The 14888-nt window shown below is 47.8% G+C and overlaps 1 protein-coding gene across 4 annotated transcripts; it reads left to right on the forward strand.

Annotated features, from left to right (window-relative positions):
• The first annotated feature begins 549 nt into the window (after window positions 1-549).
• On the forward strand, window positions 550-14676 carry Gsta4 (glutathione S-transferase alpha 4). Of its 4 annotated transcripts, none has more exons than XR_001200519.3 (7): window positions 550-747; window positions 6541-6592; window positions 8043-8175; window positions 9157-9298; window positions 10678-10809; window positions 11757-11853; window positions 14127-14286. XR_001200519.3 is itself a non-coding variant. In XM_003466450.5 (7 exons), exons 1-7 carry the CDS (start codon window positions 671-673, stop codon window positions 14247-14249), a joined length of 759 nt encoding a protein of 252 aa, XP_003466498.2. In that variant the 5' UTR covers window positions 603-670; the 3' UTR covers window positions 14250-14676. The 4 variants fall into 4 exon arrangements, 3 of the variants coding, with proteins under 3 accessions (XP_013004416.1, XP_003466498.2, XP_013004417.1); XM_003466450.5 differs by lacking the exon at window positions 11757-11853 and adding an exon at window positions 1158-1257 and having other exon boundaries at window positions 603-747; window positions 14127-14676; XM_013148963.3 differs by lacking the exons at window positions 550-747; window positions 11757-11853 and adding exons at window positions 813-831; window positions 1158-1257 and having other exon boundaries at window positions 14127-14676.
• Window positions 14677-14888: the final 212 nt, after the last annotated feature.

The following is a 14888-nucleotide window of genomic DNA, read 5'->3' on the forward strand; positions in this document are numbered from 1 at the left end:
TGCATTAAAATTGTTCGGGAAAGCTTTATTTACCAGGCACGTTCGTTGTTTTGGAACTAAACTAAACTAAGGGTGGAGTACGTGTTAAAAGAAAGGCAAACTGCCACGTGCAGCGCCTCATTTGGATGTGTCTGGAGTCTTGGAAGCTTGACTACCCTACGTTCTCCTACAAATGGACCTTGAGAGCTTGTTTGGAGGTTCTAGCAGGGGAGCGCAGCTACTCGTATACCCTTGACCGAGGAACGGTCCTCCTCTATCGGGGGTGGTCGTCCTCTTCGACCGAGCGCGCAGCTTCGGGAGGGACGCACATGGATCGTTGAGGGAGGAAGGGGACACCCGCCTAGCCAGCCAGATCAGCCGAATCAACCCTGGCGATCAATGGGGTGACAGATGTCGCAGCCAGATCGCCCTCACATCCGAGACTACAGGGAGGGCGGAGTCTATATAAACCCAAAGTTCATTGCAACTTTACATGTAGGTTGAGTTATCTAATCCTGCTGTAACAAGATATCGCAACTAAAAACAACTCACCATATCACCCCAAAGATAGTTAGAGCCTCTAACATGCTGAAATTCAAGCTCAAAGAAGTGAAATCGGGACCGATCTTGCACTATCCAGAATGCCTTGCAGCTGGGTGGGGCATGCTAAGCGCCGCGGTCACCATTGGTGATGCCCGAGCCACCCGCCAGCCCGATCCTCCGCCCCCGCGCCGACGCCAGTGCAGTCTGCAGGCCTGCCGGGTGCAGGTAGGCTCGGCGCCGAGGCGGGGCGTGGGCGTGGGTCCGGGCTGCGTCTAACGGGGTCGATCCGAGCGCATCCTGGGTGCAGGGGTGAGCTGAGCCTGCTCCGGTCCCGGGGGAGCTCGGAAAGCTGGAGAGGGTCAGGGTCCGGGCGCGACTGCTCTGCAGGGCCTGAGCCCCGCGCGGAGGCGCCGAGGGCCTCGCTGCAAGGGCCCGGCTTTCCAACACCCAGCCCAGGGAACCCCGAGCAGCAGCAGTAGGGAGGCCGAGGCACGGTTTCGGTCCTTTCTCCAACATTTTAAAACGACGGCTGGTTTTTTGAGCCGAGCGAAGGAAACCAGCCATCCGTGCCCCGTGCCCAGGCCCAGCCTAGCCTGCGGCACCCCCCGGCTGAGGACCCCGCGCGTGTCTTGCAGAAGCGCGAGCGCCATGGCAGCGAGGCCCCGGCTGCACTACCCCAACGGCAGAGGCCGCATGGAGTCCGTCCGCTGGGTGCTGGCCGCCGCCGGAGTCGAGGTACCGCCCGCCCGCGGGCCTTGCGGGGACCCGGGCTCCGAGCGCCCCCTATCCCCAGCCCGAGGCTTTCTTCTTGTCGCTGGGATTTTGTTGATAAATGCCCAGTGATTGATGGAATTCTGTGTCCCTTTCGACAGCTAGTTAATTATGACTGCCTTCTAACCCACCACCAGTGAATAGTCACTAATAAGCAGAAAGAGAACCACCCAGAAATCTGTCAGGGTCTCCCAGGTCTTTATTCCTGGTGCATGGCTCAGACGGCAGCCTCGGCATCAGGCCTGTGTGTGTGTAAGATTTGTCGACATGGTGTTTTCGTTTTTATTCTGTTCGCTTGCTTTCTCGTGAAAAATTTCAGATACCGAGAGGCAGTGGCATCTGTTCTGCGCATGTGGCGGTCACTCGGCTTCGGTGTGGCTGGCTTGGCCTCCTCTCTCCACCTTTTAAGAGCAAAATCCAAACAGCATACTGTCTCATCTGGGAGTCCTGTGTTTTATTTCTAACAGACAAATTGTAAAACATAACATTGCCAGTATCATTCCCAACAAAACTAATAATTCCTTATTATCTAACAGGCTGAGGGTCACAGACATTGTTAAACAGTTCTTTTCAATCTTGATCCTAAACAAAGTCTGCACATTCCATTTGATTTTTTATCTTTCGGTATTTTAAAAATCTGTAACACTTTTTCTCTGCATTTGAAAAATACTGCGTTGTGTTCAGGAATAATTTTAAATCTTTAGAAGACTTGTAAAATTGTTCCGTATGATTTCCAGCCTATCTTGGTAACGTGTTACATAACCACACCAAACTAAACGCGTTTTGTACGGCTAAATACACACTTTTGGGGTTTCACAATTTGTTCCACTAATGCCCTTTTACTATTTCAGGATCCAGCGTTGTTTTTAGGCATCAGGCTTCTTTAGTTGCCCTTAACCTTTAATCTTTCACCTCCTCCGCAGTATTGGTGAGGCATTTTTGTAGAGATCTCTCTAGTTTGGGCTTGTCTGCTGTTTTTCTCGTGATTGGACGTTTTGGGGAAGAGTTGCCAAAAGGCAAAATGCCCTTCTTCTTGTAGATTATCAGGGTTACACAACAACAGCACACTCTCCCTGACCATTTGGGCGAGGCTGTGCCACCACCTCCCTTCGTGCCGTCTGACTTTCCCCCCAGCATTGTTTAGGAGACCACCAATTAAGTCCAGCCACACTCAAAATTCCACCTGCTGGAATTCTTACCTAATGAAAACCTGTTGTCACTGGACCCTGCCCCTCCCCCTCCCCGGCCCCGCCCCTTCCCGGCCCCGCCCCCCTGTGATTACTGTTGATTGTTCCAGCTTTGTTCACAGGAGCCCCTTCTGAGCTTTCGGTTTCTTAGAGCTTCAGTACTTTCTGGCGGTATAAGATGATGCAGGCTTATACTATATTTTCGCTGCCTTTGCCATAGAAGATACAGTCCTCTGTAACAGTAAATCATGTTAGAAGCCAACGTCTAGGGTTATATTTGCGTTTCTAAGCCTTTTATTTGCGAAGTGCTGGGTAGAATCTGACTTTCTGGATTTGGTTTCTTTACCTTCCAGGTGTTGCCGTGCGGTAACAGGAGCTACCCTCTTTTTTTATTGATTTTTGGTATGGGGACTCGAACTCGGGACCTGGTGCTTACCAGGCAGGCGTAACCCCACTGTCTTCGTTTTAACATTCTCCTCTGTTCTCTATTTTTATTGTAAACTTCTCTTGGCCCCCAGGTGTGACCAAATCCAGGCTGCATTTTTCTTTAAGTGGGCGGTGTGCCTGTTTTTCCCCTCTGAGTGTGTTTCTGGCCCGCCATCCCAGGATTGCATCCATCCACAGTGTGTTTCCAGAGCTGCTCTGCTGTGCTGCGGGGTACCAGCCTCTGCCCACCGCCTTCGCCCCACCTTTGCAGCTGGCAGCTTTAGTAGCCCTGGACTGTCCTCGGTGCTGGGAATCACAGAAGCAGATCTTTATTTCTGTCATTTCACCTGAACTGATTAAGAGTGATTCTCTTATAATGAGTAATTTTCACTTTTCAATGCCATTCACATAGGAAATGCTCCCTAAAGGCTAGATTCTTTTATAAATTTTCAGATTAATGAATCATTACCCTGACAATTTCCAAAGATGACAAATGTGCGTGTTGGGTTTTATGTATGATTTCACTTTAATTTTTGCACGTTATTGTAACTTGCCACTGTGTTTTTGTAACTGGCTAAGTAACTGGTGCCACAGTTCACAAACTTAATGTTTCACGATTTTGGAAAAATTGGTCACATTTGCGTTTGTGTGGGAAAGTGGTTGTGTTTGTCACCTGATGTAGAGTTTACAAGCAAGAACAAATTTTGCCCAACATTTCATTTTCAAACCAAACTGTTCACACACAAAAGCATTTGCCAACCAAACCGAGGCAACTCAGTACTTGGCATCATTGTTACAAATTTTGATTTCTGGCTTTCTGTAAGAATCCCTGATCCACCACTCCTCTTCACTCAGTGTTATTTTCTGAGTCTGTTAAGAGGAAAGTGAATCTTTGATGCCAGAACCTGAACCAAATTTGCCTCCCTAATTTATGTCCCTTGTCTAACCCTGTCACCTATTTATATCATTGTCTAATCCAGGTATGCTTCTGAGTTTGTTATTCCTGATTGCTTCTGTGGGCTTTGAATGGGTGTCTAGATGTTTGTGTACTAACATCCTTCCTCCAATTCTTGTCTTCATTTCATCCTGCTTGTCATACCCTGCTCTGAGTCAAGATGCCTTTGTTACGGTAAGAAATCTCAACGTTAAATTAGCTAAGCAAGAGTGTGAGTCACTGGAGCACCCACTCCAGACCACTCACAGCAGGCAGGCGAGGGCACAGGATAGTGACCCACCCTGCAGACCTGGCAGAGGAGGGAGGTCAGTCCCCACCACAGAGCCAGCTGCATGGCTGATGGTAACTATTAAAAGATGGTGCCAGGGAGCCGCTCCCCCGCTGTTTGCCAGAAGACATTTTTGTAATCCTGTGTCCACCTAGGCCTGCCACAGCTGGAAGACGTTTGTAACGCCCAGTGTTCCAGGAGAGAGTGCAAACCTTCACAACTGAATGGCAAGGCAGCTTAAAACGGTGCCAGACAGCTAGCTGTGCTAAGGCCAGGAGCCAGTGTCCTCGGTCTCCGGTCTCAGTATGCGGTGTGAAGCTGATTGCAACTTAGCCTTAGAGAAGATGTGGTCAGAAACGAGAAGAAAGGGCCTGTGGGTGTGGGAAGGGGCGAATCTCTAGAACCCTCCGTGGAGGTCTGCACCTGGGCCTGTGGTCTGTGTCGGGCAGCCTTGCTGTTTCATACGGCTTCCCTTTTGTCTCGCCCGTCCTCTTGTTCCCCAATTCAGTGCAAAATTCTTACCTGGCAGTGGTTTTATAAAGCTTGATACAAAACTACCCCTGTGAGAAATAGTGCATATTTTCACATGTGTTCTCCAAAGTGAAGAGTCAGGATGATGTGGAAGGACTTGTTTTCAAAAATGTGTTTCTAGGTCCCCCCAAGTACTGAATGTGAATTGAGTTATAGGTCTGAGCTTTGACCTCGACATCCCCTACTTCCCGTGTGTTTTGAGGAATTATGGTCATAGCGTTTGAGAAACAACACAGAGAGAGTACCGCAGGCACCCACACCTTTGGGTGTTAGGACAGAAGCCCAAGGTTCCGTCACCCTAAGGCTACTGTTTGGTGGGCCTCACTTCAGTGGGAACCAAGGCCCCTTCCTCCCACTAGGAGGACCCTGGTAACAGAAGCCAAGCCCACACCCCATCAGCTCAGCTCCCAGGGCAGTCTAGAGGTCTGGGGACCCTGTGGAGGCTGCCCCCTCCAGTGACCCCAGGGTGCAGCGCAGACCCAGGCCCAGGTGGGGAGTCATCCTGGGATACCCACAGTAGTAGGAAACGTTCTAGAACATGTATATGTAATAATGTCACCACAGGGAAGCTAGTTTTCATTGTTTCTTTTCCCCTTTAATTTTCAAGCTTGGAAACTTTCACACCTGCAGGCCAGTTGTGATTAGCACAATGGATTTCTCTGAACTCAGTTCTCTAGTTGTTAACATTTTGTTACATTCGTGGTCTCCCTCTCTTTTTTTTCTTAGTGGTATAAAGGTGAAATAAATAATTGTCCTACTAACTAGAGTTTAACACTGAGTTGACAACATCTCTCATAGGCAGTGTCTCCCCGTTGTCACTAAGCTGTTAGGGGTCTCCCCGTGCTTATAACATTCCCCCAAACATCTGGTTCTTCTGTTGGCTGTTTTTTCTTGAGAGCAACGGTATCTTCTCCCCAGTGCTCTTGGTTCTTGAAGAGGCCAATCATATTTCACAGTCTTCAGCATCCTTGATCTTTATTAGAGGTAGTGCACTTGGAGGCTTCCAGTCGTGACTTTCTAATGCTATCATTTATTCACACTAATTCTTCATTAGTCAGTCTAAGGCTTCAACCCGCCCTGACTCCCCAGCGCCCAGCCTCTTATCCACAGAAGTACCGCTCTCTGCAGGGACCTCAGCTCAGCATTCAAGGATGTCACTGGCCAGCACAGGAAAGGAAATAAAACAGGACAAGGAACTTTGGAAGTCCTAGGACACCTGGGGACAGCTAAAGAGACCTGAAAATTTACACCACGTGCCTCAAAGACTCTGACCACTAAAGGGCAAGACGACCAGAGAACTTTGACCACAGATGTTCTTTGGGACTTCCCACCTAATTCCCCTGCCTTCTCTCCATCCCTATGAAAGGGACACGCTTCTCTTTGTTCTGGGAAGGTGGTCTTACCACGTGCTCTGCCTACTGTATCCAGGCACAATAAATTCTGAACTATGGTGCCTTTGCATAAGTCTTGTAGTCTCTGCTGGTTCCCTCTCCCCTGTCCCCCATATGTTATAATTAATACTAATTCTTTTCTGAAACGGCTTCTCTCCTCTTTAAAAAAAAAAAACACTATCACTTATGGACATAAAGATTCTGTGGTGTGTATTGCAATCCAAATCTTGTCCCAGATTTCATTAGGGAATTCTTCTCAGTAGGCTCTTCCCTGTCTTTGCCTTGATTTACCTGGCTCTTGTTTAGTATTTACTTCTTTCTGGTATAACAGAATCAACCCTGTAGGAGAAGGGGGCAGTGATATTTAGAAGCCAAGATATAAATGCTAACTGTACTCTTTCTCTGCTTTTGGAGGGAGTTTAATTTGATATTTTCAGTTCTGTACCTATAATGACCCTTATCTTCTGGGGGGGTCTTTTATTTTTTTAGTTTGATGAGGAATTTCTGGAAACGAAAGAACAGTTGCAGAAGCTGCAGGATGGTGAGTATGAACATGAAACTGTCTATAGGGTTGATTTTTTTGTTGTTGTTGTTAAGAACTGATATTTATGTGGAAGAGCAAAGATGTTAAAAGCATTAAGAACAGTGTCTAAGCCAGATGTGGTGACTCATGCCTGTCACGCCAGCATTCGGGAGGTTGAGGCCGGGGGATCGCAAGTTTGAGGCCAACCTGGCCTATGTAGTGAGTTCAAGACCAGCCTGAACTGCACAGCGAGACCCTAAAGGAGATGGAGGTGAAGGGAAGTAGGAGGGAGCGGAAGAAAAGAAAGCCAAAAAAATCCTAAGATCTGTTGTGTCCAGGTGCCGACTCCATATAAGAAATGTAAGCATTATATAATGAAAATATGTACTAATTAAAAAAATTAAAACCAGGAAAAAAGAAGTGACCTAAAGTCAGAAAAGCCAGCAGAATTACTTAGCTGAGATTACCAAGCAGTGGCTTGTTTTCTGGAGTTGCGTGGAAGCACCATCTATGTGTGCAGTCCCTGTCCCCTGCTTTCCTTTCTCCAGCCTCCTGCCCCTCTCCTTCTCCTTGCCCTCGCCTCCTCTCAGGCTTCCCTGTCTCCTTTCATCTGAGCTCACTACTGCAGGAGGACCACATGAGGGAAATCGGCCGTGGGCCCCATTGAGCCCCGACGGGCTCCGCTTCCTCTGCACCCACGCCTGGTACGGAGCCAGCAGCAGCCCCGATGGACCACCGTGCAGGGCTGCCAGCGGTTTCCTTTCCAGCCCAGCCCCAGGATCTCCTGGGGAGCACCCGTCCTCCAGGCCTGTGGTGCCACCTTTCCTATGTAACACTGGCCTGAGGTCACTAAGTGTGTGCCCTCTACCTTTGCCTGTCCCCAGTGCTCCTTGAGGGGCTGACTTTTGTGGTAGTGGGAAGTGTTGGGTGCAGGTTTGTTGGAAAAAGTTCCAGGCCTCAGCAGTGGCAGCACATCAGGGAAGGAGGGGTCTGCAGCTGGAATCGAAGGTGGAGCTCATGAGACCAGATTCTCTGAGCTCAGTGCTGCACGATGCAGCTCCGCATCGATCGACAGAAACGGTCCTTTCCACCCGGTGCATCGCGGCACCTACTAGCCATGCATGAGTGCTGAGCACTTGAAATATGTCCATTAAATATTCCTCAGTTGAGGCATACATAGCCTGTGTAGCTAATGGTTACCATCTTGGCCAGCAGGGTTCTGAAGTCGTGTAATCTGTGGTTTGTGTTTATCTTGGGGTGAAAAGGAAAAGGAAGTGTTTATAACAAGTGGCCTTCGTTTACGGCTAAATTTGTTTGCCTGAGTGAAGCTCAGGTTGTCTGTTATGAGCAGCTTTACACTGCTCCCTGAAGCCAGCTCCCGCTGCCTTCTCCTTGGGCCACACTGCTTTTTTAAGATTTGGGGAACAGGGAAGAAGAGATCACATGTGACTCTGGGCTTTCATCCTAGGTGAACACCTGCTGTTCCAACAAGTGCCCATGGTAGAAATCGATGGGATGAAGTTGGTGCAGACCCGAAGCATCCTCCACTACATAGCTGAAAAGCACCAGCTCTTTGGCAAGGACCTCAAGGAGAGAACCCTGTACTGTGGCTCCCTGGCTCCTGCTTTATCCTTAGCTGATTAGCAGCCCTGTACAGCTTGCCCCATCTCCTTTATGTCTTCTCATTAATGTGGGCAGGGAACAAAAGCCCAGGAAAGGCGTGGGCTCCCACTGAAATACAGCCCCGAGCATCTGGGTGAAACATTTGGATTATAACTCCTGTGGTCACAATCCCAGGTGTGATCCTGAATGCTGAACTCCTGAGAGGTCAAAGTGCCTGCAGTCTAAACTCACCACATAACAAAACCCTAGAAATATAATTCTGGAAAATCAATGAGTGGAAAAAACTGAAAAAAGAGATGCCTACCCCACAAAATAGAATTGGACTCTGTGGATTTTAGCATTTAGAATTTTAATGTTGGGATTGTGTCTTTTGGGTTTGTGATCCCATCGGAGATACATGACAGAAAAGAATTGAATTCCCTATCTGATGTCTGTTCAAATTTCAGAATATTGAATACTTTGATACTGCTTTTCCCTGTCTTACAAATTTACTGCTATTGAATATTAGCTTTGGGAAGCTGCTGTGGTACTTGGGGCCAGGAACAGTACTCTGGATTATGAGTTGAACCCAGAGCCTTATCCTGCACCACCCAGCTGCAGGACCCTGACAGAGTTTCGGGCTTCATGCATGATAGCAGGCAACAGTGGAGCCGGTGAGACAACAGAATGTGTGCCACCGGTCCCTTGAGCGGTGCCTCTTCTCCAGGAGGCCAGGGTGTGGGTGCCAGGGAGAGAAAGGCTGGGGGGAAGAGAGGGCAGTCTGCACTGCCAGGCTTTCTGGTTGCAACTGATTTTTCTGGTGGGTTTTTTGAGCTCTAACTAGAGTGGCTTTGCATCTTTGCTCTTGGGAGATGAGGGTAGTCTGGGGTTGCCAGAGCCTCATGCATTCAGGCCTCTGCGTTGTGCAGGCTGCTGGGTTCAGGGAGGAAGCACTGAGAACCCCGCTTTTCTCTTCAAAGGATCGATATGTACGTGGAGGGTACGCTGGACCTGCTGGAAATGCTTATCATGCATCCTTTCTTAAAACCGGAAGATCAACCAAAGGAGGTGGTTCACATGGCCCAGAAGGCTATCATTAGATACTTCCCAGTGTTTGAAAAGGTGGGTGGCAAAGAAGGCCAAGGGCATGGCATCACTATCCACAGGGGCCACCACAGTGGCTTTGCCACGGGTACATGTTAACTCCTCAAGCATCGCCTTGTGTAAGACACAGAGAAACCAAAGCTAGCGTTTCTAGTTTATTTCTCTCCCTTTGCTCTGTTTTCTTTTCCTCTTCTTACTATTTCTGCTCTTCTGATCTTTGCGATCCTTTTTTCTTTCACGATGGATGTTTTTTAATGTTTCAGTTAAAAACACAATAGAATGTTGTCACAGTACAGCAGATCTATGTGGCAACCCCTTCTTCAGGGCAAGAGAATTAAGGAAAAGGAGCAGAGTGGGTTTGGGTTTTCTGTGGCCTGGTTCCACGGCGTCTTTCCCAGAAGCGAAGAGAAGTGGGAAAGGGACCTGATGAGGTCCTCACGAGGCCACCATCTGTGAGGTTGGTGCACATAACCAAAGGGAGTGACAGCTCCGTGGCCAGTCGGAGATGGTCGCAAGGCTAGGAAAGGGAGCTCGGACCTCCAGCTCACTGTCCCGTGTTGCTCTGGCTGCAGAAGCTGCGTTAGAGCAGGAGCCGGGTTCAGTCTCTGTCCGACTTGCGCACGTATGTGCGCACACATCACTGTGGGCATCCGACATGTGCCTGCCAGAGGGCTCTCCCCTTCGTGTCCACTGTCCTCTGCCCCTCCCTCATCAAAGTGTGTTCCTCCAAATCCCTTCACCCATTGTTACCCGCAAATTAGGAATCAGCGTGAACTTGGAGTCCTAATTTCCTGTCTGGGGAAGATCATGGGCAAAGAAGTCTGCTTTTCTAGCCAACTTTGGTTTATTATAACCATAGAAATAAGCCTTAGGGCCCCTCCCTGGGTCTCTGGACCTCACCAACACCAGCTCATTCCTCTGTTACATTTCTGGAATAGATGTCTGCTTCTCTGAGTTACAAGCCCAGAAATAGCAAATTTTCCACTTTCACTATCTCATTCTGATAACCAGTAGCACATTTGGTGGGGGGTGGCTTCTGGGAGTTAAACCCCAGGCCCACTGAACTGCATTTCCACCTTTTTTACCTTTTATTTTGAGAAAGAGTCTCTCTAGGTTGCAAAGCCTCAGGTCAGATATGGGATCCTCCTGCCTCTCAGAGTCTTGGGATTAGGGATGCACCCCGCTATGCCCAGTCTGCAGCATATATTGAAAGGGGCTGTCATTTATACCTTTCCGTGCCCCTCTCTTTCTCCCCATCCTTAGATACATACAGGGGCTGCCCTCTAACTGGTATGTTAATAAAAGCGTAACAGGACAAGGCCATAGCTGTGGTCCTTTCTTAGACACAATGATTCCATCCACTTCTGCATCGGGTGCAGACCATTTTTCTCTTGCAGGTTTTACGGGGTCATGGACAAAACTTTCTCGTTGGGAATCAGCTGAGCCTCGCTGATGTGATTCTACTCCAAACCATCTTGGCTCTGGAGGAGAAAATTCCTAACATCCTGTCTACATTTCCTTTCCTCCAGGTAAATAAGCAGTGTCTTGGAAAATTGGCCTGGAGCTCCTGGGCCTTCCTTGATAGTCTGCTGGTTGTTTCCTTAGTGAGTGAGTGAGAGAGAGAGAGAGAGAGAGAGAGAGAGAGAGAGAGAGAGAGTGTGTGTGTGTGTGTGTGTGTGTTAGATTCTAACTAGGACTTAACTAGTGAGAGGAAATGAAGGTGTAGACTTGAAGTTGTCATCTAGCACACAAATGCTGACCGGTTAGAAGACCCTTGATCTGGTGCAAACCCCACACACAGATCCTGCCAGGGGTGCGTGGCGTGGTGAGGACCACAGGGGTGAGGGGCCAGAGCGGGCAGCCCTGATGAAGGGAGGTGGCCTCAGCCTCCAGGACAGTCGTCATCAGGATGCACAACTCCCTTTCCCACTGGAAACTTCAGGCTTACGTTCTGAGAGCAAAAGTGAGGCTCCCTGAGCATTGCTTGAAAAGATTGCCGATACTTTCTTCTCAGATCCCTTCCATGCGGCTCAGCTCTTCCCTGGTGTTATCCAGACAGGATCAAGTATAGGGCGGAAAGGGGTTTTGGAGAGGACAGTCTTACCTGGTAGCTCATCTCGTCCATGCAGGGCAGTGAGACCAGAGTAAAGAGCCCAGAAGCCAAGATGGCAACTCCTGGGTCCTTAAGTGTCACCTGTAGCCTGAGCCTTCCCTCTGCAGGGCCAGCAGGCCTCCCACCCCCGGTCTGCACACTGTGGGCCACAGCCAAACTAGCCTGGTGCCCGTTTTTATACAGCTCATGAGCTAAGAATGGTTTTATGGAGGAAAAAAAGAGTGGTTTTATGCTTCTGACTACTTGGGAAAATATCAAATAATAATTCTTCATGACACATAAAATTATAGGAAACTCAGCTTTCGGTGTCCACAGATAAGTCTGATAAGGACAAAACTGCATCCACTCATCTGTATATTGTAGGTGCCTGTTTTTGCATTGTCTCAGCAGAGGTGAGCAGCTTGGAGACCATGAAGCTCCAAAGTTTAAAGAAGATACGACCGCACCTTGATAGAAAAAGGTAGCTGATCCCCAATATAGATTAAACTGATGTAAGTTTGCCCAAAATATCAAAAGTCAAGAGAGACACATTAACACCACAACAATAAACACACAGACCTTTTTAAAGTGTATTTTTCAGAGCCAGGGATGTAGCTGTGTGACACAGTGCCTGCCTGGCAAGTGCAAGGTCCTGAGTTCAATTCCAGGTGCCAAAACAAAAAAAAAAGTTAAAGTATCTTTTTCCAAGCCTGATAAATACCATTTGGATATAACAGTAAGGATAGCCACTGTCAGGTAAATGAATTCATCTGGAAAATGCAAACAGAAGTCTTCAACAGGATAAATCATACTATTTTTGATGTGAAGTATGTCCACTTCTTCTCGCAACACAGAGATGACCTTTCTTAGTTTGACTTTATTTAATGAGGTAGAGTACCCAAGGCCTGAAGTTCGCTTTTGCAGTGTTTGGTTGGCCCAGAGGGAAGCGAGAGGAAGGGGTCTGGTGTGAGTGCCTGCGTCGCTCCAGATGCCTGCCAGGCTCTGCCCTGTGTTCGCCCAAAGCCCACACCGTAGGTTGGGAGGAGGACTTCACTGTCCTCATTGCATGGTGACAACCCCAGGCTTGGGGCATGCGCAGTCTGATCAGGCCGCCAACTGTGGATAACCGAGGAATCTGGGATGAGTATGTGCCCCCCGACTACTCTGCAGGGCTGCCTGAAAATGCATTACTTAGACGTGCATTAGCTTTGGCCTTACATAAACTAGTAGGGTTTTGAATCAAAGCAGGCAGAATGCAGGAACTTTAAAGTTAGTTCCTAAGTTGGTCCAATCTGAAGTCTTAGGCTTGCTGCTTTTATATACAAATGTAATCCCTCATTGGCAGTGAAGTCTCTTTTTATCATGTACATGGGAAAGATATAAAACGTCTAGGGCAGTGGTGGCAAGCCTGTGACACACGTGCCGCAGTGGACTGTCACACTGAGAGCTGTCCAAAGGTTCACCATCACGTCTAGGGTAAATGAAGACATTGGTAAACTTAGCACTAGACCTATTGATATTTTCTGTCAAAGGTGCTAAAAATGTGTTTTTAAACTCCAGCATACATATTTCAATCTTTGAACAGACCAGGCATCAACATGAAAGGACTTTAGAATCTGATATCAGATCTGTGAATTACAGTGTTATCCCCATATTGATTAAAGAGTACACAAAATGTACAAAAATTTTATTATACCTAAATATAGACACTCTAAATCTTGAAATAATAAATTCTTTGGAATAAGCTTCCAAAGTTTGGCATAATACTCAGAATTAGATAACACATATAGATCTAAATAGTAGTGAAAAAAGATTATTATATTTATATATAATCAATTAATAGCATTAGTATTTCGTTAATATTAGTGACACATACATGCTTGTTTGCTTAACTAAGCTGTGCCTTGCACATAACAGGCATTTAATAAAGAATAGCTTTTTAAAAATAGCTTCTTCATTTAAAAACATTTTAATGTTTCATGTATATGAGTCAAACTTTTCAGTGGATCTGATGGACTTTTTTCTCAGATTGAGATTGGTAACATTTGATTCAGTGGGTTGGACTTTGTAAATGCATGCCCACAAGCCTAGCCCTATGGAAACTGAGGTAGGAGGATCCCGAGTTCAAGCCCAGCTTGGGCAATTTAACAAGGTCCCTGTCTCAAAGTTAAAAAGAAAAAAAAAATCCTAAACTAAAAGGGCTGGGGGTGGAGCCTCGTGCAGGGGCCCTGGGCTTGATCCCCAGACAGCTCCCCAGTACTGCTGTTGTGTTTAATATTTGGTGTCTGAGCCATGAGCTGTGAAGAGCGCAGTGGGCCATCTCCCATACATGTGTGGAAAGAGCACGCATTTGCTAGTCGAAGTCCAAAGTCCCAGGAAGATGGAGTTTGGAGTGTAAATCACACCCGCTGGTGACTCCCGTGACACAGGGCACAGTGTCTGAGTGCAGGCACGTCCAAGGCACCTCCGCTGTGCCTGTTCCTCTCAGCAAGTCTCGAGGTCCTGCTCTACGTTTTTATTTTGCTCTCTGAAATGAGTCCCTGTCCCTGTAAGAACCATGAGACTGGTGTAAACAACACTGGTCCCGATTTCACTATTGATGGCTGAAATTATAAACAGCCACACCACAAGACGAGCCCTTGAGCAGAGGATGGGGTGCTGGTGAGATCCTTCCGTGCATGTGTACTGAACATGCCCGCCCGTGTTTTCATAGCTGTTGATCCTCTTGCTTCCACTTTTGCTTTCCCTTTTAAGGAATACACCGTGAAGTTAAGTAACATCCCTACAATCAAGAGATTTCTTGAACCTGGGAGCAAAAAGAAGCCTCCCCCTGATGACGTCTACGTGAGAACGGTCTACAACATCTTTATGTCATAAACAGGGTGGCCGTCTGTGAGAGGCAGCGGTCCCCAAGGCGGCTGTGTCCACAGTGCTGTCTTCATTGATCCCGACGCTGTGGTCCTGCTGTGTGTCCAGTTGGGTCCTAAATGGAGTCTTTCCTTTCACCAGATCCTTTTTAAAAATAGCGCCCTGTTTTTATCCAATACATCATTGTTACAATGCGCTCTGAAAGACATCCCGAGGGGCTGGTGTTGGAGTTAGGTTGGGCAGGTTCCCCATTTCCTGTAGTTAGTCCACCTGCTGACGAGGACCCGAGGTATAATGTCCTAACCTAAGCACCTCCCTCCTCTGCTCCTAGCTAAACCTCTCGGGCTCCCCTGGTGTGCAGTGTCTGGTAAGGATTCACTGTGCTGTGGTGGTAATAATGGCAGCCAGTATTTGCCAGAATAAAGAATTTACCAAATTCGCTGGAGTGTTTTAAGTTAAGTATGCCATATATTCACATGGCTCAGTAATCAAACAAGTCAACCCATGTCAAAGGTTTCTTCGATACCCTGCTGCTAGCCACCTGGTTCTGCTTCTCACAGGCAAGCACAGTCACTGCTGGCTTACCCTCGGCAACGTCAGACCCGTGCATCATAGAACACAAATACACACAGCACTCTGTGTAATCTC

The sequence above is a fragment of the Cavia porcellus genome, unplaced genomic scaffold (assembly GCF_034190915.1).
Source record: "Cavia porcellus strain 051 isolate PalLab524CR breed Dunkin Hartley unplaced genomic scaffold, mCavPor4.1 scaffold_7, whole genome shotgun sequence".
NCBI lineage: Eukaryota > Metazoa > Chordata > Mammalia > Rodentia > Caviidae > Cavia > Cavia porcellus.

Excerpts from the sequence above, each read along its gene's own strand:
- Gsta4 (XM_013148962.3), top strand. The coding sequence starts at position 565 with ATGCTGAAATTCAAGCTCAAAGAAGTGAAATCGGGACCGATCTTGCAC. Across the intron at positions 8,176-9,156 it reads GACCTCAAGGAGAGAACCCT|GATCGATATGTACGTGGAGG; the intron begins GTACTGTGGCTC and ends TTCTCTTCAAAG. Across the intron at positions 10,810-14,126 it reads CTACATTTCCTTTCCTCCAG|GAATACACCGTGAAGTTAAG; the intron begins GTAAATAAGCAG and ends TTCCCTTTTAAG.